The following is a 27,197-nucleotide window of genomic DNA, read 5'->3' on the forward strand; positions in this document are numbered from 1 at the left end:
CATGTTCCCTGAATTGGCAAGTGGATTCTTAACCACTGCACCACCAGGGAAATCCAAAAAAATTTTTTAATTGTAATGACAGTTGCGCATCTCTGCAAATACAAAAACTATTAAATTATATGGTATAAGTAGGGGGATTATATGGTATATGAATTTTATCTCAGTAAAACTATTAAAATACATAGGATTACATACAAAATCAATTGTTTTAAAAAGTTATCAAAGTATTATTTTAAATATTTATTTATTTATTTGGCTGTGTCGCATCTTAGTTGCAGCACCCAGAATCTTTGTTGCGGCACACGGGATCTTTTGTTGCAGTGCGCAGGCATTTCTAGTTGTGGTGCAAGGGCTCCAGAGCACACCGACTCAGTAGTTGTGGCGTGCTGGCTCTCTAATTGTGGTGCATGAGCTCTAGAGTGCGCTGGCTCAGTAGTTGCGGTGTGCAAACTTAGTTGCCCTGTGGCATATGGGATCTTAGTTCCCCAACCAGTGATCGAATCCGTGTCCCCTGCATTGGAAGGCGGATTCTTAACTACTGGACCACCCTCAAAATATTTTTAAGTATAAGACAGTATCTTGTGTTTTCTCTTTGCTGAAATTCTCACTTTGCTCATGCATTGTTCTCCTGACCTTGTGAGCATCTTTATTTCCCGTTATTTTGAGCACTTTATCAGGTAAATCATTTATCTCCATTTCAGCAAGGTTTTTTTCTGGGGTTTTATCTTGTTCTTTTGTTTGGAACCTATTCCTCTGTTTCTTAATTTTCTTTGACTCTCTGTGTTGGTTTCTGTGCATCAGATAAAGCAGCCACCTCTCCCAGTCTTCTTCTTTTTTTTCCCTTTTGGTCCCTCAGCTTGTGGGATCTTAGTTCCCTGACCAGGGATCGAACCTGGACCCCCAGCAGTGGAAGCACAGAGCCCTAACCACTGGATGGCCAGAGAATTCCCCTCTCCCAGCTGAGAAGGAGTAGCCTTGTGTTGGAGATGAATCTTGTCATTCAGCATGGCTTGAGCTCCTGGTTGCCTCTCAAAACTTTTGTGCTTATCCAAATCACAGTCTTTGTTCTTGGTGGCTTCTAGGAGATTAGAGTGTGCCAAGACCCATTATTGCTCCAAAGGCATGGGAAATGCCTCACACGCATCCAGGCTCCCAGAGGACTACTAATTACTTGTCCCTTCAGGTCCCCAGGGCAGGCTAATTGGAAGCCTGACCTTCAGGCAGCAACTGGGAAGGTCAGGATGTTAGCTATACAGTTAACCCCCATCACAGGGAAACCAGGAGCTGGGTACTTGAGCCTACTCACTCTGTGCTGAGCAGAGGGAATCCCTGCTGGGAACACTTGAGCACCCATATGCCTCTGTGTTCTCTGTGGTCCCAGGGGTCTCATGAATGCTGAGCCCCATCAGCTTCCAGAGGTGGGAGATTTAGGAGCCAGGCCCTCAGCTTGCAGCCATAGAAGATGGGGAGCTAGACATGTTGACAAACCCTTTTCACAGAGTATCTGGAGACTTGACTTTATGGCTGGGGTGAGCTCGGGGGAGAAGGCACAGGAAGTCCCCACATGCCCACTCAGGCCTTCAGATGATGACTAATCATAGACCTTGTCAGCTCTCAGGTGTGGGCTAATTCAAAGCCCAACTCTTGGGCACAAGTTGGAAAAGTTTGCAAACACCTTCTGGGGAGAAAATGAGAGCCTTGCATTTTTGTCTGTTCCCTCTGTGGTGAACCTGCTGACAAATCAAACTGCCCCTTAGTTTATTTTTTTTTAATAATTTTACTTATTTAGGCTGCTTTGGGTCTTAGTTATGGTATGTGGCGTTTTCACTGCAGCGTGCAGACTCGTAGTTGTGGCATGTGTGCTCTTAGTTGCAGCATGTGGGATCTAGTTCCCCAACCTGGATTGAACCCAGGCCCCCTGCATTGGGAGCATGGAGTCTTACCCACAGGACCACAGAAAAGCCCCCCTACTGCCCCTTAGTTTAATGTGGCTCCAGGGTGGTTGTGAAAGCTGGGGACCGTTGGCTCCCAGAGCAAGGTGATTTGGGAGCCAGTCCTTCAGGTGGCAGCCAGATAAGTTGGGGTGCTGGATGTGTGGACAAGCTCCTTCCAGAGAGAAGCTAGAGACGTGGCTGTGTTGTTGGAGCACGTGCTAGAGAGCAAGCAGGGGGAGCGCCCAGGAGCTCCTTGAGGCTCCTGGGAGAACCCCAGGCAACATTCATACAAAAGCTGAGGAGGGGAATTCCCTGGTTGCACAATGGTTAAGAATCTCTCTGCCAACGCAGGGGACACGGGTTCAAGCCCTGGCGCGGGAAGATCCCACATGCTGCAGAACAACTAAGCCCGTGCGCCACAACTACTGAACCTGCACTCTAGAGCCTGCGAGCCACAACAACTGAGTCCATGTGCCGCAACTACTGAAGCCCACGCACCTAGAGCCCGTGCTCCACAACAAGAGAAGCCACCGCAATGAGAAGCCTACACACAGCAATGAAGAGTAGCCCCCACTCTCCGCAACTAGAGAAAACCCGCATGCAGCAACAAACACTGAACACAGCCAATAAATAAATAAATAAATAAATAAATAAATTTATTTATTTTTTTTAAAAGCTGATTAGAAGTTGGACCTTCAGACAGCAGCTGGGAAAGTATGTAGCAAAGCTCCTTTCAGGGAAAAACTAGGGGAGGGATGTCTTGGCCTGTTCCCTCTATGCTGAGCCCGGGGAGGGGAATAGCCGTAGAAGTACTTGAATGCCCATTTGAAATTGCTCCTTTGTTTAATGTGGTCCTGGAGGATTTGTAAATGACAAGGCTGGCTGGTTGGTTCCCCAAGGCTCCTCAAGCTTTGTGATTTGTGCAGGCCCTTGGTGGCAACCCTTCAAACTTGCAGCACTTGATGCATGGTCTACACTCTTCACTTCCAAGGGAGAAATTGGGCACTGGGAGCTCCCTCCTGAATGCAAAAGCTCTATTTTCTTTTTTTCTTCTTTTTTTTAAGAACTTTTATTGAGATACAGTTAACAGACAATAAACTGCATATATTTAGAGTGTACAATTTGGTTTTTTTTTTCTTATTAGTAATGTATATATGGCAATCCCAATCTCCCAATTCATTCCCCCCAACCCTCCCCACTTTCCCCACTTGGTGTCCATATGTTTGTTCTCTACAACTGTGTCTCTATTTCTGCCTTGCAAATTGGTTGATTTGTACCATTTTTCTATATTCCGCATATATGTGTTAATATACGATATTTATTTTTCCTTCTGACCCACTTCACTCTGTATGACAGTCTCTAGGTCCATCTATTTTCCAATTGTAAGTTAATATATCAATATTATGGCTTTTGTATATTTGTTTCTTGATAGTTAGGTAAATCTGATTTAGTACCCAAATTCAATCAAATCAAGACACAGAAATTACTGAATATCCTAACTTCTAAAGAAAAGAACTAGACTTGGGAATTGGTGATTTTGTCAAGAATTGTCGCAAGATCGGTGTGGCTGGACATTTGATCCTCCCCTAGCAAAACCCTTCTACTGGGCCATTTTCAATTTTTACAACAGGCAGATATCTAGGTTTAGCTGTCTCAAAGTTTTGACATCTGAGCTAATGTTGTGTAGGATTCAGAGCTTATTTAAAAGAATAACAATGCATGGAGACTTCTAGAAGACTAAAATAAGGGACTTCCCTGGTGGCTCAGTGGTTAAGAATCCACCTGCCAATGCAGGGGACATGGGTTCAATCCCTGGTCCGGGAAGATTCCACATGCCTCAGAGCAGCTAAGCCTGTTCACCACAGCAACTGAGCCTGTGTTCTAGGGTCCGAGAGCCACAACTGCTGAGCCCACGCACCTAGAGTCCATGCTCCACAAGAGAAGCCACCACCCTGAGAAGACCCTGTACTTCAACGAAGAGTTGCCCCCGCTCGCCACAACTAGAGAAAGCCCATGCACAGCAACAAAGACCCAATGCAGAAAAAAAAAAATTAAAAATAAAAAAAAAGACTAAAATGAAGTACTTAAGAATATGTATATCAAAATACCCCAGGTGTTCAGGTACCAAAATCTGCAGTCTTAACACTACACACGATACCATCCCTCCTTATATTTCTTTGTCTTCCAGACAGTTTCCCTATTGTATATTATTTGTTGAAGGTGGTTGAATGTACTGAAGTGTTACTGCTTTTATAATGTCAAAGCCCAGTAGGTAAGCTAAATGCAGTATCACTTCTTTTAAATAAAGTTATGGGCCTGTTTACTGATGGGTATTACAACCACGTATGTATGAGAAAAGCATTAGAAATGCACAGAGGAAGGGTGTAGTGAAGTATTTTTTATAGGATCTACTTGGAACTAGGTGGTACCTGACTCTCCCTACTTCATGTGAACAAAACCTACAGAAGAGAAAAATATAGCATAACATATACGTAAAATCACCTTAAGGTATCCATCATTAGATAATAGACTCTGCCGGAAATTCCCTGGTGGTCCAATGGTTAGGACTTTACTGCTCTCACTGCTGAGTGCCTGGGTTCCATCTCTGGTCAGGGAACTAAGATCCCACAAGCCGTGCAGCCAGAAAAATTAAAAAAATAGACTCTGCCCTTAAAAAACTACATTCATGGCTCGTTGAATGGGCCAGAAAAACTGTTTTATTGAACTGGTAATGATGAGTTTTCTATGATGAGTAACCCAGTTTAGTAAAACTTTTCTCAGTTCTTGCCAGTAACATATGAGTGGAAGGAAGAACGAGCTTGGGAAAGACCTGATTTTGAAACTTTTCAGAGCAAATCTCAATTTTTGCAAGGCTATTATCATTTGCTAATTTAACAATGAAATGAAAGTTAAGAAACAAGCAAGGACTGGGACTTCTCTGGCGGTCCTGTGGTTAGAACTCAGCGCTTCTACTGCTGGGGACTGCAGGTTCGATCCCTGCTAGGGAACTAAGATGCACAAGGCACAGCACGGCCAAAGAGGAAAAGAAAGAAAGAAAGAGGGAGGGAGGGAAGAAAGAAAGAAAAGAGGAGAAAAAAACTATTTAAGCTGTAACAGAGCTTTTTGAGTTTGTCTTGTAGCAATTAACTTTCAAAACTTCCTTAAGAACTTGGTCAGAAAACCCAAGTGAATTCATAGGTGCTTATGGAAAGGTGGAGAACTTGGAGGAAATATGAAAGGGTTGCGAGGAGAGATGTGAGTCATACTGCTTTATTTCCTCTAACCTTTGTTGATTTGAACAGATTTGTTTCCGTTCTAATTCTCTGCCGTCTTTATAAAAGAGAAATATACAGTGTCAGAAATGTGATTTATAATAGCATCATTATTCCATAATTGAAAACACTGCGTGTTTGGTTGTCTAGGAGAACATGCCCATCAGAAATAACCTGTAGCTCTGGAGGCCAGTGGGTTGCCATGACAACCAGACAAAAGAGTTTAATAATAGCTCTCCCTCATAGCTGGAAAATTGACAAAAAGATGAGAGCTCTGAACGCGAGCGTTTTTCATATAAATGCAAACAAGCACAAAATACATTTATTTCTTTGTTCAACAAACATTCATTGAATGCTGATGATGTGCTTGGCACTATGTTAGGAGCTGTGGAAAAGATAAACGTGGTTCCTCACCGAAGAGTGCACATTTTAGTGCAGGAGGCATATAATAAAGAGTAAACAAATCAATACATGGAATAAGGCCAGCATGTCAGGAGGCTGCACAGGAAAGGAACAGGACTGTGATACTAAACAAGCAGTATCTAGTACAGAACATGGAGAAGAACGCAGTCACAGCATATATCAAAAATCTTGCCTTTAGACAAGAAGTGAAATAGAGAACGGAGGCACATTCTTCATTAATGTACTAACAGAAATACAACTACTAACAGAAGTATTACTTACTCTTCACTTGCTGGTGGGGGTTAGGGTTCCATGTGAAAATAAGGGTTGCTTGAGTGCGTTTTTAAAATAAGCATGGGCATTTGGTTTTGGTTTGTTTTTTTTTTTCACTTCTTTAAGAACTTACTGAGATACAACTGACATACAATAAACTACAAATATTTAAAGTGTGAAATTTGATATTTTTTCTTATTAGTAACGTATATATGGCAATCCCAATCTCCTAATTCATCCCACCCCAACCCTGCCCCCCTCCCCACTTTCCCCACTTGGTGTCCAATATGGGCATTTGTAATGAAAATTATGATGACAAAATTTATATACTTGACAGAGCAATTATTCAAAATGTTCTCTGGCAGCTGCTCTGAAGTTTTCACAAGCACAAAAAGTGACACTATATGTGTGTATTGCATGAGCTATGATTAACCCAAAGTCAGTATAAGAATTCAGCAAGAAACTTAAGTTTTGAATATACTATTGTGGCTAATTAGTCTGGGCTTCCACAGAGGGGGATAGGAGTAGCTTATATTCACACAGCCCTGCAAAGATGATCCAGGCACAGAAAATGCTACAGTGTTGCTAAACAGCCTATTTTGCTCTAAGAAATGTCCAGTTTTCATCATTCTCTATAACTGACATCTCATATTTTAAATAAAAGCAACATTTGTTGTTTAAGACAATTAGTACTGCCATTGATTATAGAGAGGCACTTTTCAGTACTCTTTTCTTTCCTTTTAGGAAGCTGGAACATTCCATGATATAATTCCAGTACTAGACTTTGGCTTATAATCTAGGGTACCAGTACACACTGAGTCTAGAAGGTTTTATTTAATCAAAACAAGATGAAGTGCCCTTGTGCCTTTTCTGTACAGAGTGGCAGCAAGAGCCCAGGGAGCTCTCTGAGTGTTTCTGGGGTAGGAGGCCTAGCCATGTTGCGTTGACTGCAGTAACTCCTGAGATGGCATTATCATTCTGGCTGCCATGTGACAAAACTTGGCCTGACAAATGGTGTAAGAGAAGCTGCTGTTTAACCTAATAGCCTTTTCCCCCATTCCATAAGAAGGAATGCTTGAAGTTTAACTAGATACATGTTGACCTAGAACAGAAACTACCTCTCCTAGGCACTCCTGCAGCTAGGTATGTCCATGGAGTTAAGATCTGGCCAATGTCATGTGACTGAAGCAATGGTCACAACTTCCCTCACAGGGAAGGGTCATGTCCTCCCCTCCCCCTTCCTCCCCTTCTAATGGCTGGAATGTGGATACAAGGGTGAACCAGCTTGGACCATGTGGGTCAGGACAACACCCTAGGGGTGGCAGAACATAAAAACAGAAAAGCCTGGGTCTCAGTCGACTTTCTAGATGAGGGATAATATAACTTTCACATGCGAAAACTGCATATGAGAAACTTATTTACACAGTTATGGGTCTCTGTACATACAACCACTAACCAATGCACAAAGTAAGGGAAAACACGACCCCATGATATCTTCTCTGTACAAAGAAGACACTGAGGACACTGAGACTCTGGATCAGGCTGTACCTGGAGTGCCATGACTGAATTTTTCAGTTACAATATGCAAAAAAAAAAAAATTATATTTTCTTAAGATGATCTAAACTAAGGTGATACTGTGTACAACTGAGAGTCTTAGCTCTTCTCTTCAAGGCACAAACATATCTGTTTTGGAAGAAATACTCTGCCTGACATTTACATAGCTCTTTTTAAATTAGTTTTCCCACAATTAATGGTTTGCCCAAAAGAATATTCCTGGTTGGTATGGTGGTTCTAAGCAGCAATTTTAGCTCTAAAGGTGAGAAGGAGGAATGGTGACTCCATTAGAGACAAGGGACTCCCCACAGACGAGGCTCTTTTAGGACAAAATATGTCTCAGATATGGATGGAATGCTACACAACAATATCTGTTTCCTACTCTCCCTGTGCTTTGGACCATGTTGAGTCCTCAAGGTTAAAGATGTGAGGAATGGAAGTTTGATGAAACAGATAACAGTGACAAATGGCTCAGAGTAAAGGAGGGGGGCCCTTCCCCCTATTTTGCACAAACCTATTGCTTCCATGGTACTCGGAGGTTTGGCACCATCTGTGAATAGTGTCTTTTGTTCTTTATTATTATTTTAAAAAAACTGGTTTGTATATATTGAATCCTCTAGTTGGTCCTAAAAATGACACTGATCCTTTTAGGTTTCTACTGATAGGCACATTTTCTATAAGTAAGGTTGACTCCTAATACTTCCCTGCTTTATCATATTTGCTATAGTAAACGTTCCTTTAAAGTTAGTTAGAATGACGAAGTGTTAAAGGTTTTACACGGGTATGGGGATGAGAGACTGTCACAATTGCTCTTATCTTGGGTCTGATGAGCTTCAGAAGTAGTCATACTTTTATAATTTCAGAGATGTTATGACATTGGCCTTTTTCGTGGGAGTAGATCAAAAGTGTTCCCCAGATTCTCAACAGGATCAGGTACAAATACTTCTCCTTTATCCTTTTGGAAATTCTAATACCACTTATCGTTTGAACTTAAAAGAATTTGTAAAAATTTGGGTCCTTTGAGCTTTTCAGACTACAGGGACAGATACAAAAGATAATTAAGGTCATTTTGAATCTTACAAGCAGTAGTCCTACAAACATATTTACTGAAAGATGTGCTGATTAACTGGAAAACAGAGAGAAGGGTACGCTCCCGTCAAGAAGGGATTTCAACACTGCTAGCTGTCATTCACTGTACAAGCTATGGTTTTACACATTTAGCAGAAACAATGAATTAAAAAGTCAGAAAGCCTGGATTCTAGTATGTTTTATTTGTAACTAATCACATACAAATCACTTATCCATAAAATAATGATTAACGACTATTCTCTAAGTCACAAATTAGCACAAAACCAAAATTCTTCCCAAGAAAACCTCTTTGTAAACCAAGATATTACTACTATTTAGCTTAGGCTTTAACTCAAAGGTTGAAAATGACAATTGGAGAATCTGTCTTTTATCAATCAGCTGCATACCTTCATTCTGCAGAAAAATAGTCTGGTTGAGATCATCACTGTTCTATTTCAATCTGACAAAAGAAAAAGCTATCAACAAGAAGTTAATGGTGAAGAAAAAGGTGGCCAAAAAGTAACCCTACTGAGAAACAGCTTTGTGTTAAGGACAGTGTCATAAACAACTCTGATGTCAAATGGAACAAAATTTAGCCTTAGGCAACTAAAAGCATGTCTGCCCTTCTGAAGGAACACGTACTAGTAGGACAAGCAAGCATCTTACTTCACTAAAAATATTCAACAGGAATGTCTTGTAGAATCTTCAAACAGCCCATCCAAATGGCCAAGAATTATCTTTAAAAAAAAAAAAAAAACAACAAACCTTTTATGTCTTCCTCTCTCTGTTTTCATCCTATGGTGTTTCAATAAAAAAATCCAGTTCCCTACCAGAAAGATCGCATTCCTCTGTACTCTGCCAGGGTGTAACAAATGTTAGCACTCTGTCACTAGAGAATAAACACAGAAGAGGAATTAGCATGTCACTGAATGAAGAGTCAAGGAGATAATTCTGACTGTGTGTAGAAAAAGTTATCTGGTCATTTATCACGTATGTGTATCATGACAACTATATCTAATAAACCCGCAAGAGGTAAGCATTTATGTTTTCTTGTGTTTAACAAGGTAAGTTTTGTGTGATTTATCCTCTATTTCTGGACTTTCTTTCCCTTACCTATGCTGACAGAAACAAAGACTGGAGCATGGTTCACAGAGAAACACAGAACAGATACAAATACCATAATAAAATAGCCTTGTACACCACTGCATAGAGAAATATTTTAGACGAAATATACTTTCACTACTGGCCCCAAATGCTATCATCCACTTATGTTATTTAACTGTAAACTTTTAATAGAAAAATACCTTTAAGCTGATAATAACATTTAGCGACTTACAAAACTGACATTTTTTCAATGCTACACAAAACAGTTCTATACACAACTTAAAGTTTGAAAATTCTTTGCTGGCACTTGATTTTATAGTTGATAGACACAATAACTACTGATTTCAATAAAATACTGTTCTTAACTGATACGTACTTTCAAAACCAATATTACTCACAAAACAGTAAAGAATAATCACATCTTGTTGATGAATCTTCTAAGATAAACACCAAAACTGTACAGTCAAAATATTTTAAGAATCACATAAACTTTTTAAGACAATGGATAAAAATTTTCACAATCATGTCCAGTGAAAAAAAGGATTATTCCTCTGATTCAGTGAAGCATGTATCAAGTATAGATTTAAAATATGAATCTACAAAGCAAGTTACTGGTTTTTTTTAAAACGTTTTTAGATGAGTGGTGACATTACTAGAATGGAATTTTTTTTTAGATGGAAAATTGGTCACTATTTGCAAATACACATTATATTACAGATTGAAAACTGAAATTTCTTTTCAAACAGTAGAATCCTGTTTTTTTGTTTTTACTTTCAGTGAATTTATGACCATTCTATACATTATCACAAATGAAATCACCATTCAGTCACAAACACATATAGTTTTTTTCCACAAAAGAAGAGAAAACTGAACTAAAACTTAGCAGACTATATTTGTTAGAACACATTTTGTAAAAACCCACTAGTTTAAAGTTTTGGAACTCTACTACACTGCTCTGAAGGAAAATATATGTTTTCCATCCCTCTCAATTCTTATCCAGTCAGTTTTCTATTGTAGAAATTAAAATTGAAGTTGAAGAACTTGTGGCACAAGACAGAATGTAAGATTTAATAATAGAAGATGATTACAACTAACTTAAATTGTCATCAAACATAAACACACTAAACAATTAAATCAACAATGGATTTTTAGAACAGTAAATTATTAAATAGGTTGATTTTTTTTAACGTTTTAAGTTTTGTAACATTAAATTACATTAGTATTTCAAACAATACCCTTTCTAAACCCAACCTGAAATTAATCATTTTTTTTTTCCAGCAAAGGGAAAGGGTATCTCTTTACCATACTTTCCAAAGCAGTAAAAACACCTTAGTGTTTCACCTGATCTATAATACACTTTGCTGACCCTGTGCATTTCACTGAGGGGCTACCTGAACCCACAAATCATCATCCGATAAAGAACTTGAACTTCCTGACTCAGAGTCCAGCTCACTGAATCCACCTAAATCCCACTCAGTGCTGGATTCACTGGGTACTTCTTCCTCCTCAGTGAGAAAACTCTGACCGGGTTCAAGACAGGAAGGATAAACCCGAGCTGAGAGGCAAAAAAAGTTAGAATCAAACTGGAACAGGCCTAACGTGGTACCTATGTTAATCCACTGGTCACCCCTAATATCATATTCATACACGGTCACCCGGTTCTTTTTCCACTGCGGGGTGCGGGATGTGATCAGCAACAGTTTTTGGCCGTGATTGATAATCCGGTAGTTGTTAGTCTCTGACACCAAGGGAATGTTGTTAATCTGCCTCCACTCTCCTCTCACTGGATTGTAGACTTTCATGACAGGGATGTCGCAGATGCAATAGATCTCGTCATTGAAGACGCAGGCTTCCTGAAAGTCATTGCGCTTCAGAGAAACACACTTCAGCCACATATTGTGGCTGGGATCAAAGCAGAACATGCGCTTACTGTTGAGGGCGTAAAGATAGTTCTGAATTACCATAAGGTCGAAGGAAATAAAAGAATGGGGTAGTGGAGCCACCAGTGCCCACTGGTTCCTCTGGACACTGTAGCACTCCACCTCCTTCAGTTTAATGCCAGTAATAGGGTCTCGCCCACCCAAAATGTAAATGTAGCCGTTGAGGTAGGCCACATCCATGCCCTCACGGCAGAGCAGGCGGTCAGCAAGCTGCTGCCAACTATTCTGCGCTGGTTTATACACCCAGAGGTCTTTCCTGGGCTGGGCAGCCAGATAGATGTCATGGTCTGGAGAGACACAGACAGCTAAGGTGGTCACAGTCCTCGTGTGGGCAAGGCAGGTCAAAGGTGATGGCACTTTGTAAATGTCTCCCGAGTACGGGTCACAGCACAGAAAAGGATCTCTGGGATGTCCAAAGAAGATCACCATCTTCTTGGCACACACACCCAGCCTCTGGGGTGGATTATCTGCCGCGGATACAACAGAGCTACTGCTGCTGCCCCCGCCGCCGCCAACACCACTGACGACACTGCTAAGGACGACGACGCCACCGCTGCTACCACTGCTGCTGCCGCTGCTCTCTGGCTTTGGCACCAGAGACTTGCACAACGTGTCACCATATCGCATCTGCCGGGCCCCTTCAACGAGGTCCAGGCAGTATTTCTTCACAATGGTGTTGGCCAGCAGCCCTTCCAGGTAATCCCGATCTTCGTCCGTGAAGTGGGTCCAGCGGACACACTTGAAGACTTCCGCAGCGCTGGGACCCCGCTCCTTGGGAGCCGCCTCCAACCACTGCACCGCCACGTGGCACACGGTCCGCTCACGCTCGATGTTTAGACTGTCCAAGCGCAGGACGGCCAGCAATTGGGCCAGCGTCAGGTCTGCCAGAGACTCTTCCCGAATCGAACTCATCTGGCTGAGCTGCTTGAAGTTGTGGGCTATAAAGGACTGGGCCTGTGATCGCAACTTGCGATGACCAAAGGCGTCGGCGAACTTGAAGATGGCCGTGCAGTTGGCCAGGTCAAGGCGGCGGGCTAGGAAGGAGGCACAGGCTTCCCGCACGTACTCGAGCTGCAGCATGTCGGAGGCCGCGTACAGGCGCTCCACGTTGGATTCACTCAGGGACACACGACCCGTGTAGCAGTAGTCGACCAGCACCTCGAAGGACTCGGCATCCACATCGTGCATGGTCACGTTCGTCTGGTGGCTCTCGTACATGCCGCCAGTGAACATGCTCTTGAAGTAGGGACACGCGGCAGCCAGCACGTTACGGTTGCAGGGGAACAGGCGGCCCGTGCCAGGCCCGCTGCCCGGCGTGACCACCTCGATGGTCACATCGCAGAGCAGCCGCGCGTCGTAGAAGGACTTGAGCTGGGCCAGCAGGGCGGCGGAATGGGCCGTGTCCTTCAGCTCCTCCGGGCCCGTGAAAAAAGCCGAAACCGTGGGTTTGTGGACCCTTTTGGGCCGCTTGCCGCCGCGGGGGCTGGCGAGGCGGCGAGAGCGCGGGGCTTCTTCCCGGGACTGCATGGTGGAGACGGCGGCAGGGAGCTGAGCACGGGAACGGGCGCAAGGACCGGGCTCTGGCGCCTCCTCACCGTCTCCTCGCGGACGCTAAGACCGCGGTGTCTCCAGAGAGACTGCAGCACGGGTCCATTTATTTAAGTCAGCTCTACGCTGCGGTGCCGCCTCCCTCGATCGCGTAGACCGCGTCCGACTCACCCGTTTCCAGTTCCACGCCCTTTCTCCGCCTCAGCTCGCCCTCACAGGACCTACTGGCTGGAACCCAGCGAGCCGCCGCCGCTGCGCTGGCAACACCAGTAGGCGTCCAGAACTACAGCTCCCAGGTTGCCTTTCGCGCCTCAAGGCACGCCGGGGGGCCTTCGGACTCTGCGGCATAGGCTGCGGCACGGGCTGCGGCACAGAAGCCGCTTTGCATATTGGGAGGAGTAGTAGTAGTGGCTTCAATAATATCGCGAGAATTGTTGGCCGTTCATTGTTTCAGATGACGGAGTTGGAAATCGCAAATTCTTTTCCATTCGGTTTTACGGTTTCGAACTTTGGGTTTGGAATTCAGAGTAGATGTCGTTCTAGTATTTACCAGTTGTTTGACTTCTCAGAGCCGTCTGTTTTTTAAAATGTTAATAGTGATAGTATTTCATAGCCTGTGACGATTGCACTAAATTGCGTAGGTGATATACGCAAAATCAGGTAGGCGATATACGCATAAGCGGCGTAGGCTGCATATACTTGCTCTGAATAAATGTTTGTTGATTAGTAGAATAACTACTTATATGTAGTATCTGTAATATAAAAGTTCAATAAGTTTTAGCTTTTCTTCAACGTTTATGAAAAAATGAAGCATCCTTTTACTTGAAATCATGAGCCTATAGGAAAATTTGAAAATCCCTGCAGGTTTCCGCAGAGGTACTTTTAAGTTTTTTGGGTTTTGTTTTTTTAATAAATAGATTTTAAAATCAGTTTTAGGTTTACTGGAAAATCCAACAGAAAGCTACAGGAAGCCGCCATATACTCCACCCCGTCTCAGTTTCTCCTATTTACATCTTGCGTTAGTTTATGCCGTTGTTGCCAGTGATGAACTTTACACTTAGGAGTGTAAGTGAGAACTTACTGATATATTAATTAAAGTTTGTGGTTCATTTTAGGGTTTACTGTTTGTGTTGTGCAGGTCTGTGGGTTTTCAGAAATGTTATGTCACGTACCTATCATTTCAGTAACAAACAAAATCGTTTCACAGTCGGAAAAATCCTCTATTCAATCTGTTTATACCTCCTCCTCCTTGCCCCGCCCCCCCCCCGCCCCCAGCTCCTGGGAACCACTGATCTTTTTGTCTAGTTTTACCTTTTCCAGAGTGTCATGCAGTTGGAATATATCTTCTTTCACTTGGCAATATTAAAGTCAGATTCCGCTGTGTCTTTTCATGGCTTGAGAGTCATTTCTTTTTATCATGGAATAACATTCCATTGTATGTGTATACGGTTTACTTATTCATTCGCCTACCAAATGACATTTTGTTTGCTTTGAATTTTTGCAGTTGTGAATAAAGCTGCTCTAAATACTTGCGCTGGTTATTGCATGGACATAAGTTTTCAACTCATTTTGGTATACACCAAGGACTGTGATTGCTGGATCACATGGTAATACTATGTTTAGCTTTTTAAGGAGTGTCAACATGTTTTCCAAAATATGGCTGTACTGTTTTGCATTCCCACCAGCAATTAATGAGCATTCCTATTGTTCCACAGCCTCCCTAGCATTTGGTATTGTCAGTGTTTTGGATTTTAAACTATAAAGCCTTTAAACTTGCCTCTCTGGAAAAAAAATTCTGACGGATCTGATCATATTTTAAACACCCAGCAATATCCGCTGGGCTGTTAAGTTGGGGTCTCAGAGAGCAGTATGTAGGAATTGTCTCAAATATGCAAATCAAGAATATTAATAAGGACTTCCCTGGTGACACAGTGGTTAAGAATCCACCTGCCAATGCAGGGGACACAGGTTGGACCCCTGGGCAGGGAAGACCCCACATGCTGCGGAGCAACTAAACCCATGCACCACAACTACTGAGGCTGTGCTCTAGAGCCCGAGAGCCATAACTACCGAAGCCCACTCGCCTAGAGCCCGCGCTCTGTAGCAAGAGAAGCCACCGCACCACAATGAAGAGTAGCCCCCCCACTCACAGCAACTAGAAAAAGCCCGTGTGGCAACGAAGACCCAACACAGCCAATAAATAAATAAATTTTAAAGAAGAATATTAATAGATGCTCTGCATGTTCCAGAAGTAATGCTAAAGTATTTTCATTAATGCTCCTGATATGAATGTTCATAACTAGTCCAATACAGTTCCTTTCACTACCATCCCCAAATTAACTGAAGATTCTGGAATTCTAATTATTAAGGAGAATTTTAAATAAAAATATTTAACAAAGAGACCTTGTACCTTGCAGGACCCTGAGAGTCCAGCATCATACATGCCCAAACATCCCCTGAATTAGTCTGGTCTAATGGATGCTTTACAAGAGTGTTTTCATATTTGTATTTATCAACATTGTCTCACTATAAAATTCTCAAGATAAATTGTGCTCAAGTCATTGAGTTTTAACTTTTTCACTTATGCCTTTAACCGTGCTATCTGCTTTCCATTGCATTTCACAAAATGCAAAATATTTATTAGATACTGTGCTCTAAGGCCTACAGCAGTATTATTTGATAACATTTTCTGTGATGAAGAAAATGTTCTACATCTGTGTTACCCATTATGGTCGCCATTAGCCACATGTGCCTCTTAAACACTTGAAATGTGGCTAATGCAACTGAGAGACTGCAGTTTTAATTTTAGAAACTCAGCACTGGCAGCAACAAATGGGGAAAGAAAAGTCTTTTCAACAAATGCTACCAAAACAACTGGATCATAATGGAAAAACATTAACCTTGAAACTGACAATGTTGAACTTTACCTAAGGAAAGGAAAGTTCACAGAACAGCGATAATTAAGAAATCCCTTCAACCTCTTTTCTTTTTTCTCCCTGGAAATCATCCTATCCTTTTGTGATTGGAAATAGGTAACCACAACGAACCACCTTTTCCCACAGGACTTACATAAGTCATTGTCCACTCTTTCTCATGACTACCATAAGGCTTACAGAGGATCCCCTTACTTACTTGTGAGAAGGTTAAACACAGACCTTTCCATTTTTGCCTGAACCTGCCAACAAGGCCAGACGTAGGGTCTCTAATTCCCAGTCCTTTGTCTCATGAATGACTAACTGAGATTAGAAGTGCGCCCATGGACCTTCCCTGGTGGCACAGTGGTTAAGAATCCGCCTGCCAATGCAGGGGACATGGTTCAAGCCCTGACCCAGGAAGACCTCACATACTGTGGAGCAACTAAGCCTGTGAGCCACAACTACTGAGCCTGTGCTCTAGAGTCTGCAAGCCACAACTACTGAGCCCACAGCCCACAACTACTGAAGCCCGCCCGCCTAGAGCCCGTGCTCTGCAACAAGAGAAGCCACCGCAATGAGAAGCCCAGGCACCACAATGAAGTGTAGCCCCCGCTCGCCACAACTAGAGAAAGCCTGTGTGCAGCAACAAAGACCCAACACAATCAAAAATAAATAAATAATAAAATAAATCTTAAAAAAGAGAAAGAAGTATATCCATGGAAATTCTCTGGCGGTCCTGGCACTCTTACTGCTGGATCTGGGTTCGAAACTAATATCCTGCAAGCCACACTGTGCACCCAAACTAGCTAGACACCAAAATACACATTTCCTAGTCAGCCAACCGAGACCTCCCCTAGTTATAAAAGCAATTCTAACTGTAAACACTCTGCCTATTACTTGTCCAAATCCTCCTTGTAACAATCTAAGGCAAATTCACCCTGCCTTTGGATCTGAACTGTTCTCCACAGTGGCAATCATCTGAATAAACTTAGTTTCCTTATTTGCTTGGTTTTTGTCTTTGACAGTCTGGTGCCATTACTGGAATGGAACTAGAAGCCCACCTCCAGGCCTCCATCTTCTCCACCCAGGTCCTGAGGCTTTTTGAGCCCCTGTGCCGCTTCTCCGGCAGGTGATTTAGGGATCTCATGCTGCAGTCCAGCTCCTGATCCACGTGCTGCAGACAATTGTCTGTGGATGCACAGTGAGGATTTGATTTTGGTTTTGGGGGCCATCTCTTGGTTTCGTTTTGTTGCTAGCTATTGTTTAATAGCTCTGTGGTGACCTAAATGGGAAGGGAATCTAAACAAGAGTGGATACATATATATATACGTATAACTGATTCACTTTGCAGCACAGCAGAAAGTAACACAACACTGTAAAGCAACTACACTCCAATAAAAATTAAAAATACACAGGCAAACAAACAAAAACCTTCCCTGAGACCAAAAGACAACCCTGAGGGTTTCTTGGATTAGGTAGCTGCTGCTGAGCCGGATCCCTGGTTTTTTCACGACTGCCTCTCCCTTCTATGCCACAACCAAGGAAGCAACACTAATCCCCGGAACTGGGACTCCTTCCACGTCTGTGTTTCAAAACCTGAAAATCTCTATCCTCTTCTGCCACCTTTGAACCCCTCAATTACTCGTTACCCTTTTCTCTTTTTATTCACAAAAAAAAGAAGGACATGTATATTCTTGGTTGGGGGATGGTGAGAAGGTTTTTTTTCTGCCAACAGGCTACTGCCACAACTGTAGCTAAGCTGGTACCAGAAAGAATTTTCCCTATGTTGGGGTCCCTTTGTTCCTCTCTAGTGACAGAGGAACTCACTTCAACCGTAAGGTTATTCAGGATATTCAACAAGTACTTTCACTGCTACAAAAATTTCACTGTCTTAACCACCCTCAATCCTCTGGGAAAATGAAGCAGGCCAACAGTGCTCTGAAACTGAAACTACCAAACTCTCTGAGGCACCCAACCTGCCCAGAATCCTGCACCTGGTCCTGGTGATCCCCAAATCTTCCCCTTCCAGTCAACACTGATTATTCCCTTATGAATAATTATGTATTATGAAATAATACTGACAGGCCAATGAAGATTTCTTACCTATTCTGGACCTTAATTTGATCTAATCTAATATCCATCCTTGTATCACCTCATACTGGTCAGAATGGCCATCATCAAAAAGTCTACAAACAATGAATGCTGGAGAGGGTGTGGAGAAAAGGGAACCCTCCTACGCTGTTGGTGGGAATATAAAGTGGTACAACCATTATGGAGAAGGGTATGGAGGTTCCTTAAAAAACTAAAAATACAACTACCATGTGATCCAGCAATCCCACTCCTGGGCATAGATCTGGAGAAAACCGTAATTCAAAAAGATACATGGACCCCAATGTTCACTGCAGCACTATTTTCAATAGCCAACACATGGAAGCAAACTAAATGTCCATCAAAAGATGAGTGGATAAAGAAGATGTGGTACACCTACACAATGGAATATTACCCAGACATAAAAAGAAGATGAAATAATGTCATTTGCAGCAACCTGGATGAACCTGGAGATTATCATGCTAAGTGAAGTAAGTCAGACAGAGAAAGACAAATGTATGATATCACTCATATGTGGAATCTAATTTTTTAAATGATATAAATGAATGTATTTACAAAACAGAAACAGACTCAGATATTTCAAAAACAAACTTATGGTTACCAGAGGGGAAAGGTGGGAGAAGGGATAAATTAGGAGCTTTGGATTAACATATACACACTACTACATATAAAGTAGATAACTAAAAAGGACCCACTGTATTTATAGCACAGAGAACTCTACTCAATATTCTATAATAACCTTAAAAGAACCTTAAAAAGAATGAATATATGCACATGTATAACTGAATCACTTTGCTGTACACCTAAAATTAACACATTATAAATCAACTATACTCCAATAAAATTTTTAAAAAACAATAATATCTATCCTTAAATACTGTTAACGTTTTATTAAATACACTCATATTTATCATCAACAGGTCAGATTTCCTTTCCCACCACAGCCCCTGTATTATTTTCAAATTGGAGATCCAGTCTTCTGGAAAAGACACCACCAAAAGACCAATCTTGAATCCACGTGGAAGGGCTCTTACACTGTGTCCTAACCACCAGTACTGCTACAAAACGACAAGGGGTACAACACATACTTTATGTTTCACGATTAAAAAAGGCAAAACAGGCACCCCCGGAGGAGGCAGTAGCAGGTTCCTCTGGGGTCCCTAGGCTGGCCGTTCGAGTGCGCGGCTAGGAGGACAGCAGCTGAGCTCCTCCAGCAACTAAAAGAAGACAGAAGGCTGTTCCCCCAAACCCTCCCTTCTGGTTCCTGGTAGAGCGCTCAGAACGGGTGACCACCTCAAAAAAGAAAAAGATCATCTAGAAAAAAAAAAAAAAAGGCAAAACAATTTTGGTTTCTCACGTAAGGAGCATGGAAGTCAACACTATGTCCTAACAGCAAGTGAAAAGCTGAATGGACTGAAAATCAACAACTCTTCTCAGAGCCATAAGCAGGGGGTGGGGGGAGCACACAGGGCACACGGCTGTTCGCAAGACGGGAGGCAAACACAGGGAACACAGGGAGCACTGGCTTACCAGAGCGCACGCGAGGAGCAGGAACCGGGCAGCACCCAGGTGACGGAGGAAGCTTGACAGATAATTGACAAATTGCTAGAGGCTCAGTGTGGACAACTCTAGGGTTAAAAGCTCCAGAGGACCAGTCAAAGTGGGGGGGCCTCTGACTCTGGGAGCTTGAGAGTTTTCACACTAAACATGGGAGAAACACCCCCACAAACTTCTCAAGGGAGACCGGAAACGGAACCTGTGTTTAAATACCCCAGGGCATTCTCCTACAAGGCCTGCCCTCAGGAGAAACTAGTTAATTAGAGCCTAACCAGCTGGGGTCTTACAGTAACCCGATGAGAGGAAGAGAAATACCGAACTCCACTTAACTATAGCCTTACACGTGGGAGAAGGGAAATACCCAACTCCAGCCCACTCTATCGCAATTCTGTCCCACCTAAGGGGAAGGAAAACAGTAAAAAAACACTTCAAGCTCACAGTTCAGAGGCACAGGCTCCCTGAAAGCCTGAAAACCTAATCATTAACAATAGGACTTCCCCTCCCCCCACTCCTCACCAGCACATGACTACAGGTCTATTTACAGCAGTTGCTTTTACCCAGCACATCATGTCCAGCTATCAAGAAAAAATTAAAAGGCAAAACCACAATTTGTTTTTGACAGAGGAAAAATGTTTTTTAATTGCGTACTCAGTCCATTTTGTGTATTTCAAAAGGTGCAAGGCTTTTCTTCATTTATCAGTGAAAAAAGTTAGAAATTAACTTCAAAAAAACAAAATCTGTGGCAGATGGCAAATTTCCTTGAGTCACAGTCACATATATAGTGCATCTTAGAACAGAATAGGAGCAAGACAGGTTCCACCCACTTTCATGAGTTTCATCAAATACTGGATCTACTCAAGGGTCGCGAGAAAAGGCAACTTTAAAAAGAATATATATATATGTGTGTATGTGTACGTGCATTTTTTTTTGGCCGCACTGCGCGGCTTGTGGGATCTTAGTTCCACCGACCAGGGATTGATTGAACCCCAGGCCCACAGCAGTGAAAGCACTGAACCCTTAACACTGGACGGCCAGGGAATCCCCAAAAAGGAGTATATTATTAAATGAGTTGTTTACTATACTTCTTCCTGAGAGCACCCGGTAGGGACCATGTTTTCTAAACTAGATCTAGGAAGTAGAATGTGGATCAATCCGCCTTCCTCCCCTTACGGGCTGTCCAGTGGTTAATGAATTTTAAAAAATGACTAAATAAAAACAAGTCCTACTCACGCTTCCCTGCCCCACCCCCCAAAAAAACCCCAAAACTGGATATCCCAGATTACTCTCGAGAGGGGAACCTGGGAACAGCTTCAACAACACAAATTAGTCTGTTACAGTCATCACAAGCATGCCTTCCTTTTATTTATTTATTTTTTATTGGAATATAATTGCTTTACACTCTTGTACCAGTTTTTGAGGTACACCAAAGTCAATCAGCTGTACATGCCTTCCTTTTAAACAAAACAAAACAAATTTTTTTTGAAATGGCAAAACAAAAACTAGTACTGAGCATTTTTCTGACAATACACACTCAAAATTAACTAATATTGAGAGAGAGAAGGGGGCCATACCTATGGGCCTTGTCTCACAGGAGCGCACAGGGGTTGGTGCAGGGCATTTGTCATTATTGCAAAAACGAATATTGATTCTTAATCTTTAGTTTGATTTAAACACTGCTTTTAATATGATGCCGACACCAGCTGTGCAGAAAAGGCTCTGGAGAGACGTTCATAGCAGCACACACCTGCGGCTCTTCTTCGGTTCTAGAGGCTCCAAGGGCAGCCAGTGTTGCTTTGTTAAATACATTCCTTAGGCCTTTCTGTGTGAGTGCAGAACACTCCACACACTTGACAGCCTTCAGGTCACGGGCCAGTTTTTCAGCAGTCTCTGGAGTGATAGGATTCTGTTGATTCTTGGGAAGTGTCTTAATAGTAGAGGGGGTCATCTCTGAGATCAATTTGGGTCCCAAAGAGGAGGAAAGGAGTCTTTGGACAGTGGTGAGTCATCTCGGGCAGCCACTTTTCTTTCACATTTCGAATGAGGATGGAGAGACCACTGAAAAACAGACTAGAAATACATCTGTCTGTGGATAACTCAGCTGTCGTATTCAGCCGTAATCCTTTTGCCCTGCAGTATCAAAAAGTCCAAGAGTATATGGCTCTCCACCAATCATAACTGTGACTGCACAGTTGTCAAAAACAGCCCGTACAGGGAATTCCCTGGCGGTCCAGTGGTTACGACTCCCTGCTTCCACCGCAGGGAGCACGGGTTCCATCCCTGGTTGGGGAACTAAGATCTCCATGTACTGTGTGCGGCGTGGCTAAAAACCTTTTTTTAAAAAAGCAAAAAAAAATTTGGTACCTACTCAGATGGCAGTTTGTTTGTTGTGTAGGATATCAGGAGACATGTTTTACCAACAGCACTATCGCCCACAACAACACACTTAACTGCATTGCTGAAACAGTTTTGTATCCACTTTAAATATTTCAAATTCAATGATGACCTCAGCTCCTCCGCCCGCAAAATCACAATTTGAAGAGACAGAGCAAACATCAGACCCAGACGTGACAGGAATGTTGGAATTATCAGGCCAAGAATTGAAAACAACTATAAACAATATGCTAAGGGCTGTAAGGACGAAATAGACAGCATGCAGGAATGAATGGGCAATGTAAGCAGACAGATGGAAATCCTAAGAAAAACCAAAAAGAAGTGATAGAGGTTCCGGTTCAAAATGATGACGTAGGAAAATCCTGAACTCACCTCCTCCCACGGACACACCGAATTTATGTGGAACAACTTCCTCTGAAAGAAACCTAAAAACTGACAGAGCAGCCCTTCACACCTGGTAAACGAGAGGAAAGCCACATCGAAGTAGGTGGGAAAGGCTGGGGCACAATCTCACCATAAACCCCCCACCCCCAGCTCAGGACCTACAACAAGAGGGAACTCAAAACCCAGAGCTTCTCACTGAGGAGTGAAGGGTCTATACCCCATATTGGGCACCCCAACCATTAAGACCTGCACCTAAGAGACAAGCCCCCAAAATATCTGGTTTTGAAGACCAGTGGGACCTGCGCGCAGGAGACCCATGGGCTGTAGCAAATTGAGGTCTGGTGCGCAGACCCACAGGTGCCAGGGCCCAGCGCAGAAGCAGCCCTTTGAAAAGTACCCAGGCTTTCTGTGAAAAGGATGCACGTGCTATTTTGACAGCGTTGGTCTGAGGGGCAGAGGCCTGCTGGGAAACTCTCTGGGGATGGAGGCTGACAGGAGCAATCTTCCTGCTCTCCCTCTTTTTTTCCTGCTTTTACTTTTCTTTTTCTTTTTTTTTTTTAACAACTTATTTTTATTGACTTTATTATTACTATTTAGAAAGCTTTTTTAAAATTTATTGGCTGTGTCGGGTCTTCATTGCTGTGCGGGCTTTCTCTAAGTTGCGTCAAGTGGGGGCTACCCCTCATTGCAGTACGTGGACGTCTGATTGTGGCGGCTTCTCTTGTTGCGGAGCACGGGCTCTAGGCGTGCAGGCTTCAGTAGTTACAGCTGACAGGCTCAGTAGCTGTGGCATATGGGCTTAGCTGCTCCGCAGCACGTGGGATCTTCTCTTCCCAGACCAGGGATCGAACTTGTGTCCCCTGCATTGGCAGGCGGATTCTTAACCACTGTGCCACCAGGGAAGTCCTTTTTCTTTTCTTTTCCTTTTTTCTCTTTTTGGTGGATGCCATCTTTGCGTTCCCCGCTCCCCGCTTTCTCCAGCCAATGGGTGCATCTCCGCCCTCTCTGCCGTGCTCTAGAGCACCAATATCTCCTAAAGGGGAATTTCTACATATGTTCGGTGCCCTGGTTTGTATACCTGGTGACCTGGTTTTTGCAGCTTGCCACCCAGGGGACGCCCCTTGATCACCTGGCTCTGGAAGCCAGAGGGGCTTGTGTTCCTGGGTCCCACAGGACTGTAATAATCAGAGAGACAGTTCTTGGCAGGGTACCACCCCCAGGGCACTGCACAGATAGCTGACTGAAACGCTTCCCCAGGCTTTCTGAGAAAGAAGCCTGTTTCCTTCTTCAAGAGCTTTGGCCTAAGTGGCAAGCTTCTGCTTTGGCTCACTTATATAGACCTGTGGAGATGCTCTCAGGCAATGGAGACCCATGCCGTCTTTGCCTTCTCCCTCCGTCTTGCTCCAGCTTACTGGTATCTTCCCCAAAAGAGCTTATACACTTGTGTGGTGTCCGGACTTTTGCAGCTGCTGCCGGGAGACACCCCTGTATCACTTGGTTCTGCTGGCCAGCAGGGTTCATGCTGCAAGAGTCCTACAACTGGAACCAACGAGAAAGAGTTTGTAAACACCTCCCACCCCTGGGGCACGGTAAGAGGCTACAGACCCAGGAGGTTGGTCTTTCTGTGGGAGAGGCCTATTGGCTCATCATCATAGCCGCAGCCTAAGGGGTAGGCTTCTGATTAAAGACACATCTAAGGTTGACCTTAAACCTTTCTGGAGACCTTGGAGGGTGATGCTGTCTTCACGCTTTATCTCTGCCCTGCTCCAGTGTGTCAGTATCTATTGGAGAGGAGCTCTGAATAACCAGTTTTTACGCCTGGTGCCCTGTTTTTGGCAGCTTGATTCTTGGCTCTAGTGGCCAGGGGGCTTGCATTCCTGTGTGCACAGGACTGCAACAATCCGACAGACACTTCTTGGCACACGATCACCCCAGGGCACTGCACAGACAGTGGACGGAAACACACCCCCAAGCTTGCTGTGAAAGAGGCCTACTTGCTTGTCCTGGAGCTTTGGCTGAGGAGCAGGCTTTATATTTTGCACGCATCTAGCGGCTACGGAGGGGCTCAGGGAATGTTGGCCAGGGGACACCATCTTTATACTCTCCCTCTGCCTTGCAACAGCTCATGGCTATGTCCTAGAAAGGAACTGACACACCTGTCTGGAGCCCTGATGCTTGCAACTGCTGTCCAGAGGACACCTCTGGGTCCCCTGGCTCTGCTGGCCAGTGGCGCTTATGCTTGCTGCCCCACAAGACTGTATACGTTTGCATTCTGTAAAAGCTGCTGCATGAGGATCTGGCTTCCAATCAGTCTGAATCCAGGTGATGACTGAGATCCTCTCCTTTGGCACTGACTGGTCCAGGCATAGCCTCAGCTACTGGGAGCTATTAAAGGTAAAATAGACGGCTTGACTCACAAAGGTTCGAGAGACAATAAAGAGCTAGGGCAGCTACAACAGTAAAGCTCATCTCCTACACAAGGCCAGTCCTACAAGACTGGGAGAGGTGACTGTTTCATCTAATGCATAGAAACTAACACAGAGCATCAAGCCAAGCGAAGAATCAGAGGAATGTGTTCCAAGCAAAAGAACAAGATAAAACCTCAGGGAAAAACCTTAATGAAACAGAAAAAAGTAAAGAAATGATAGAGGTCAAAAACACCATAAGAGAAATGCAGAAGACTTTTATGGGCTTGTTAGTAGACTGGATACAGCTGAGGAAAGAATCTCTGAGCTTGAGGATATATCAATCAAAACGGAAAATGGAAAAGCAAAGAGAACAAAGACTGTGAAAAAAAAACTGGAACAGAATCTCCAAGGACTGTGGGACAAAAGGTGTCCCATACGCACAGCGGGGAATACTAGAAGGAGAGGAGAGAAAGGAATAAAAAGAAAATGTGAAACAATAATGACCTAGGATTTCTCCAACTTAATGTCAGACACCAAGCCACAGATCAGGAAGCTCAGAGAACACCAAACAGTGGGGGATTTAAGGAGATGTTGGTCAAAGGATACAAACTGCAGTTAAAAGATGAATCAGATCTAATGCACAGCATTGGTACTATAGTTAATAATACTGTATTATATACTTCAAATTTGCTTAAAAAAAAAACCTCAATCTTAAATGTTCTCACCACCAAGAAGAAATTATAATTATGGGACATGATGGAGGTGTTAGCATTATGTAGTGATCTGATTGTAATATATACACATCAAACTAGCATGTTGTACACCTTAAACCTATACAATGTGATATGTCAATTATATCTCAATTAAACAAACAAATGTTAGAAGTTCTTTAGAGAACAGGAAAATTATATAGGTCAGAAACTTGGATCTACACAGAGATAAGAAGAGCATGAGAGAAGGAATGAATGTAGGTAAAATAAAATTTTTATTTTTATTTACTATTTATTTGTTTATTTTTTATTTATTGGTTGCATTGGGTCTTCATTGCTGCGCTTGGGCTTTCTGTAGTTGCGGACAGCGGGGGCTACTTTTCATTGCAGTGTGCATGCAGGCTTCTTACTGCGGTGGCTTGTTGCAGAGCACGGGCTCTAAGTGCATAGGCTTCAGTAGTTGCAGCACGTGGGCTCAGTAGTTGTGGCTCGCAGGCTTAGTTGCTCTGCAGCATGTGGGATCTTCCCGGGATAGGGCTCAAACCTGTGTCCCCTGCATTGGCAGGCAGATTCTTAACCACTGTGCCACCAGGGAAGCCCAAATTTTTATTTTTATTATTTTAACTTGGTCTAATAGATAAATGTTCACAGGAATGACTGCAACAGGGTATTGGGATATTAACCATATGGATAGATAAAATGAATGACACCAATGTTCTAAGAGAGGGAGGAATTGTTAAGAGGTATAGGTATTTGAAAGTGGACTTTAGATTTGTTGTAAATGTATATTGGAAACTATAGGGAAAACACTGGGAAAAGTTTTTAAGAAGTAAGATGTTATGCCCAGAGAGGAGACAAAATGGAATTATATAAAATGCACTTCAACACTTCTCTCTTGATAGGTCCAGCAGGCAGAAAATAAGTAAGCATACAGGTGAACTGAACAGCACCCTCAATCAACTGGCTCTAATTGGTGTTTAAAGAATACTCTATTTGCAACAGCAGATTATACATTCCTTTCAAATTCACATGTGAAGATAGACCACATTCTGGGACATAAAACACACCTTAACACATTTGAAAGAATAGAAATCATACAAAGGGAATTCCCTGGCAGTCCAGTGGTTAGGACTCAGCGCTTTCACTCTTGGGGCCCGGGTTCGATCCCTGGTCGGGGAACTAAGACCCTGCAAGCCGAGAAGTGCGGCCAAAAAAAGAAAAAAGAAAAATTGTATAAAATATGCTATCATACCACAGTGGAATTATTAGAAATGAATAAAAGAAAAATAACTGGAAAATTTCAAAATGCATGAAGATTAAGCAACACACTTCTCTCCCACCCCCAGCTTTATTGAGGTATGACTGACAAATAAAAATAATATGTATGTATATACACACTAAGGTCATACAACATCATTTTTAAGGTGTATAACATGATGATTTAATATATTCTACATAATGATTACCACAATCAAGTGTCAATACATCCAACACTTCACATAGTTACCTTTTTAAATATTTTTATGGTGAGGACTCTTAAGATCTACTCTTAGCATATTTCAAGTATACAATATGGTGTTATTAACTATAGTCACCATGCTGTACACTAGATCCCCAGAGCTCATTT

General features: G+C 42.9%; 1 protein-coding gene and 1 pseudogene across 1 annotated transcript; both read right to left on the minus strand.

Moving 5' to 3' along the window:
- Positions 1-8,743: 8,743 nt before the first annotated feature.
- Positions 8,744-13,373, minus strand: KBTBD6 (kelch repeat and BTB domain containing 6). The gene has a single exon (XM_057707554.1). It carries the CDS (start codon positions 13,073-13,075, stop codon positions 10,985-10,987), a length of 2,091 nt encoding a protein of 696 aa, XP_057563537.1. The 5' UTR covers positions 13,076-13,373; the 3' UTR covers positions 8,744-10,984.
- An 8,032-nt stretch (positions 13,374-21,405) lies between these two features.
- On the minus strand, positions 21,406-22,230 carry LOC130835586 (cell division control protein 42 homolog; annotated as a pseudogene).
- Between the last annotated feature and the right edge of the window lie 4,967 nt (positions 22,231-27,197).

Source organism: Hippopotamus amphibius, chromosome 14 (genome assembly GCF_030028045.1).
Source record: "Hippopotamus amphibius kiboko isolate mHipAmp2 chromosome 14, mHipAmp2.hap2, whole genome shotgun sequence".
NCBI classification, from domain to species: Eukaryota; Metazoa; Chordata; class Mammalia; order Artiodactyla; family Hippopotamidae; genus Hippopotamus; species Hippopotamus amphibius.